The following is a 6,000-nucleotide window of genomic DNA, read 5'->3' as shown; positions in this document are numbered from 1 at the left end:
CCCCCTCGGGGGCGGGTCCGGTGATGGGGATGTCTGACGGATTGGGGTGGGGAGACACCCCGCGCACCTCCCGCCTCCCCGAGCCGGCGCCGGTGGAAGGGAAAGAAAGGGGAGGAAAGAAAAGGGAAGGGGGGGGCAGCCTCCCGCCCTCCTTCCGCCGAAACCACTCCTCGAGGAGAAAGTCATTAGGGGGTGGGGAAATGGTGACAGCTGCAGGAAGCCGCCAGCGGCACCGTGAGAGGCCGAGGGGTGGCAGCCCGCCGGCTGGCAACTCCCAGCCGCCTCCGCCGCGGCGAAGCCAGCCCTGCCGCCGGCCAGCCCGCCCGCCCGCCAGCCCGCCGCCGCCATGGGCTCCCCGCAGCACCCGCCGCTCACCCACGTCTTCAGGGGGACCTTCGTGCACTCCGTCCCCTCGGCGCCCATGGAGATCCTCCACGGACACCTGCTGGGGGTGGACGATAGCGGGAAGGTGAGCGCGGGGGCGAGGAAGGGTGTGGCTGGGGGGGTGGCTGGTCCGGGCGGCCGGGGAGGCGTTGGGGGTGCCCGAGCCGCTCCGCTCCGCCAGGGTGGTGGTCTCGGGTGTCCCGCTGTTCCCCACCGCCCCGCCGGCTCGTGGAGAAAATGACCTTTTTGGGGTGCCGAGCCGCGGACCGGCGGCGACGTGGGGCAGGGCCGACTCTGCCCGTCTGGGGGGAGAAAGCGGAAAATTTTCGCACTCGAAGTACTCGGAGCCTGTCGACAAGGGAAAAGAGAGCGGGGAAAGGATTTCCTGCCTGCAGGAGCTGGAGGTAACTGGGATGGCGCGTTACCTCCCTGACACGAGTCTGCAGATATCCTAAATTTTGTTTGAGGTGCGCTGGAGTTGTTACTTAGCCTTTCTCAGCAGGTTGGTCTGTCTGTTCAGGAGCTGGGTCTAATAAGTTCTCCTGACTCTCATGTAGCCTCACATTCCAGTTTTGGGAACCAGGCAAGCAACAGGCATCATGTGTCGAACTGCAAAAGTCGGCTAAACATTGTGGGAGCATGTGGGAGGGGAAAGAAGGATGGACCCCTTACTCATGTTCAGCTGTGAATGTCATAGCCGGGAACCAAGTAACACAGGAACTGTTGGATAAAAAATCCCCGTGTTCCTTCAGCCAGTATTGTTCACATTCTGTTCTTTTGGTAGCAAAGTTATTTTCACTGTGGTGCTTGGAGGCAATCAGGGGTGGTTGATGCATAGTTTAGTGGACCAGCTGTGTGTTGATGGAGGAGCTTTGGGCATCTCCTGGAATAAAAAAGGCCTGAGCTAGGCACCAGTGTAGGGAGGTCTCAGCTCCTCATCTTTGGATCCTTTAACCCCATCACATAGGTGAGACATCCAAACTGATCAAAGGATTTGGGCACTGGTGTTAGCAGCCATTAATCCTGCTTTTTGTGATACACCTTTCCTAAAGTGCTGGTTGTTGCCCTTGACTTCCTTCTTAAAAGCTGAAGGTCTTAGCCTTGCCTGTGCACTTCCTGTGACCCTATAGTGACTTAAGGACCTCAAAGACTTTAAAGCATTCAGTGTTAGAAAGGTGGCCAGAACAAATGCACCCTAAAGCAATGGAGAACATCTCTTGGGTGACCAAGGTGTTCTGTTGGAAAGTTTGTCTGAAAAGAGTATAGGAGTCTTGCTGATTCATCTGTCACTGCATTCGACAATGATGGACCAGGTGTCAGGTTTAGAGTTGATTTCACGTGTCCAGCTCCCCTGAAATCTGCGTTCTTCATTCTTCCATGACTTAAGTGTTTTATTTATCTGTACCCTAGGAGTATATAATAGTCACTTCTTTTCCATGGCAACGTCTGTTTCCAGAATTTGCCATCTGGTGTTTCATGTTTCTCTCTCCCTTTCCTTCCCCCCGCCTCCCCCCCTTTTTATTTTTCTTCTTTTTTTTTTTTTTTTTTTTTTCAGCAGTCTTAACATTACTCATTCTGCATCCATTTTGACTTCAGCATCTGAGTGACATTTTCTTTTTTGCTCATCAGAAATTTCAGTAGAACTGTATTCTAAGCCCTCTGCAGATATGTAGCTAATTAAGCTGGCTATATTCCTCTTCAGAAGGAGAGAGACGCTGCTTCATATGAAGTATTAATGGACTACATTATTCATGCAATTTTTGCTAATGTGGTATTTATATGATATGATTTTAACAGGGTTTTTTTCTGACTAAAAAATGAAAACATCTGCTCTTTACAGAAAGTAAATCATATAAGCTGTATGTGCATTTAAGAGAGTAGGCAGCCAAAAACTTCTTGTCTACAGCTTAGCAGCTTTTGCTTATTTTTCTCCATAGAAAAAATAGGAAACGCTAAAGGTAATGTCATACACATAAAAAAATGGGAATGCAAATAATGGCTAAACAGTGCTCTTTTGGTCCTTTTGATCTGCCTCCGAAGTTCATTCCTATTGCCTTTTTACAACTCTTTGATCTTGCCTTTACATGGTTTTTAATTGCTGACATAGAAACTGCTGTCACAAGGGTGATACAGGCCCTCAGTGTGGGAATATTCACAGGACGGAAGGATGCCAATAGCAGTGAGATCATTCCCTTGAACCTAGAGGGATGAGCTCTTATACCAAGGGAGTTAGAAGACCATGAGTTGTTTTTTGACAAAAACAAAGATCTTAGGCATGCTTTTAGTCTGTTCTGGAAAATCAAAAGATTATCCGCAATTTTTCCCTCAATCGCTTTTCTCTTCTTAGGCACTTAAAAAATTAAAAAAGCCCAACATTAACAACACAAGCGGATGCCAGTCAGTCCTAGGCAAAGCAATTAATTTGACCCCTCTGCTTTTGTATACTGCAATTGTATTCCCATAAAGCTGTTGCACACCTCCACAATGAACAACCATACTGCTAGCATGGTGGTATATTACAGGAATTCCAAGGAATCCTGAACTCTATGCGGTTTTGCCCATGTATTACTTGAGAATGAATTGGTTGTTTTCTTACAAGTTACAACATAGGTTTGGTTATTCATTAGATTGTGAGTAGGTATTTCAAAATCATGCTTGATAGCCAGGAAGAACAAGTATTTCAATGCAAACCTATCACCTTTGTAGTAAGTGTGTAAAATCTGTTTTAAGATATGACTTGTTTTGCCTTCACGTAAAGCTGATGTGGGATATGGGTTTAAAGTATCTAACTATGTTTTCTTTTTTTCAGATTGTGTTTTTGGAACAAGCTGATCAGCAAGAGCAACTGGCCAAGAAGTGGGGGTTCAAAACTTGTGACATAAGAGAACTGAGTAACCAGTATGTGTTTTGTTTAGATTAATTTCAGCAAATGCAGTTTATTCTCTGAGTGAAGTAGTGCAAGTCTCTGTGAATACATTTTGGCAGGGAGCAAGTTAAATCCAATGGCAGGGGCAAAACTCCCTTTCAAATCTGTGAGAGCTCTTAACCCAATAGCTGCCTGTGTCCTGGATGGGACTTGGAGGGTGGATGGTCCGTGTACTTTTTGCATTCGTTGGTTTGGGACTGCAGCCATGGCTGAATTGTGCTGCCTGATTTACACTGCACAGAACAAAATGCCATACTTAACTTTCACGCATGACCTCTTCTGTGCTTACGGAAGTAAATTACGTTATTTCTTGAGATTACATTTTATATCCATTTTGTTAGCAGCAGGCTGTGCCTAGCTAGCTCAAAACCCTAGACTTAGTAAATGTAGGCAACACTAACACTGCAGATATAAAATTCAACTGCTTGGGCTTTGACACACTCCCTAATAAAAACTAATAAAATTAGAAGATTTAAACCTAAACACAGAGCCTTGGATTTCTAACTGTATTGCAGCTAGAGTGTTTCTTTTTTCTTCAAGCAGTGAAATACCCCACCTTCCTGGTGAACTGTTATTGTTTTGGATTGCACCTACTATGCTTTGCATGTAGTAGCACAACTGTAAATGACTCGCGGCTTAGAATCTAGAGCTGCAGCATTGTTTTAGTGTTCAGTTGTTAAAAAAATCTGTAGGCTTTGTTTGAAGGCTAATCATACAGAATATGTGAGTCATCAGATCTTTACTTCACTTGAAATAGCCTGAGCAAGACAGAAGGTACTGTGAATATGGATCACATTGAGAAAGATCTTTCAGCATTTCTAGCATGCAGGAAAACAGGAAGAAGGGGAGCTACAAAGAGATGAAATCACTGTTCATTCAGTAGTCAGGGAGAAAGGAAGAGGAGTGAAAGAAATTTTATACTCTATGGAGTTCCAGCACAAAACAAAATAATTATAGCAACTTCCTGGTAATGTTGATGTATTCATCCCTGTTATTGCATGAACACTACATGTCAACAAACAATATTACAGTTCCATTGTAAATATACCTTTCCTGTCAAGATACTGAGCAGAGTTTTAACTCACCAGTGTCTGAATTTCTAGACACAGTGGCTGTTAGAATCATAGAATCATTAAGGTTGGAAAAGATCTCTAGGATCATCAAGTCCGACTGTCAACCCAACACTACCATGTCTCCTAAACCATGGCCTGAAGTGCCACATCTACACTTCCTTTAAATACCTCCAGGGATGGCGACACCACCACCTCCCTGGGCAGCCTATTCCAATGCCTGACCACTCTTGCAATAAAGAATTTTTTCCTAATATCCAATCTAAAACTCACCTGATGCAGCTTGAAGCTGTTTCCTCTTGTTCTATCACTAGTGACCTGGGAGAAGAGACCAATGCCCACCACACTGCAACCTTCTTTCAAGTAGTTGTGGAGAGTGATAAGGTCTCCCCTCAGCCTCCTCTTCTCCAGACTAAACAACCCCAGCTCCCTCAGCTGCTCCTCATAAGACCTGTTCTCCAGACCCTTCATCAGCTTCATTGCCCTTCTCTGGGCACGCTCTAGCACCTCAATATCCTTCTTGTACTGAAGGTCCCAAAACTGAACACAGTATTCAAGGTGCGGCCACACCAGTGCCGAGTACAGGGGCACCATCACTTCCCTGCTCCTGCTGGCCACGCTATTCCTGTTACAAGGCAGGATGCTGTTGGCCTTCTTGGCCACCTGAGCACACTGCTGGCTCGTGTTCAGGTGGCTGTAACTAGCAACCCCAGGTCCTTTTCTGCTGGGCATTTTTCCAGCCACATTTCCCCAAGCCTGTAGCACTGTGTGGGGTTGTTGTGACCCAACTGCAGGACCAGGCACTTGGCCTTGTTAAACCTCATACAATTGGCCTCAGCCCATCGATCCAGCCTGTGCAGATACCCTTGCAGAGCCTTCCTACCCTCAAGCAGACCTAGCGGTGGATGTTGTCTATCTCGACTTCAGTAAGGCATTTGACACTGTATCCCACAGCCTCCTGCTGAGTCTCCCGTAACATCCTCACAGGCAAGCTAAGGAAGTGTGGGTTAGATGAGTGGACAGTGAGGTGGACAGAGAACTGGCTCAACAATAGAGCTCAGAGGGTCATGATCAATGGGGCAGAGTCTGGATGGAGGCCTGTAACTAGGGGTGTTCCCCAGGGGTCTGTGCTGGGTCCAGTCCTGTTTGCTGATGATACCAAGGTGGGAGGAGAGGCTGATACACCAGAAGGCTGTGCTGCCATCCAGCGAGACCTGGACAGGCTGGAGAGCTGGGCTGAGGGGAACCTCATGAAATTCAAGAAAAGCAAGTGCAAGGTCCTGCACCTGGGAAGGAACAACCCCATGCACCAGTACAGGCTGGGGGCTGAATTACTGGAAAGCAGCTCTGTTGAGAAGGACCTGGGAGTGCTGGTGGACAACAAGCTGACCATGAGCCAACAATGTGCCCTTGTGGCCAAGAAGGCCAACGGTATCCTGGGCTGCATTAAAAGGAGTGTGGCCAGCAGGTTGAGGGAGGTCATCCTCCCCCTCTACTCAGCCCTAGTGAGACCACATTTGGAGTACTGTGTCCAGTGTTGGGCCCCCTGTTTAAGAAGGACAGGCAACTGCTTGAGCAAGTCCAGCAGAGAGCTACCAAGGTGATCAGGGGACTGGAGCA

The 6,000-nt window shown here is 47.4% G+C and overlaps 1 protein-coding gene across 1 annotated transcript in view; it reads left to right on the top strand.

The window, feature by feature from the left end:
• Positions 1–248: 248 nt before the first annotated feature.
• Positions 249–6,000, top strand: part of GDA (guanine deaminase) — a 30,492-nt gene continuing 24,740 nt past the window's right edge. Inside the window, exons 1-2 of the mRNA XM_064438373.1 lie at positions 249–469; positions 3,194–3,282. Coding sequence (XP_064294443.1) covers positions 347–469; positions 3,194–3,282 — 212 coding nt within the window. The 5' untranslated portion in view covers positions 249–346. The remainder of the gene's footprint in view (positions 470–3,193; positions 3,283–6,000) is intronic.

Source organism: Phalacrocorax carbo, chromosome Z (assembly GCF_963921805.1).
Source record: "Phalacrocorax carbo chromosome Z, bPhaCar2.1, whole genome shotgun sequence".
Classification (NCBI taxonomy): domain Eukaryota; kingdom Metazoa; phylum Chordata; class Aves; order Suliformes; family Phalacrocoracidae; genus Phalacrocorax; species Phalacrocorax carbo.
Note: the sequence above shows the minus strand (reverse complement) of the source record. Positions and strands in the feature narration are given on the sequence as shown.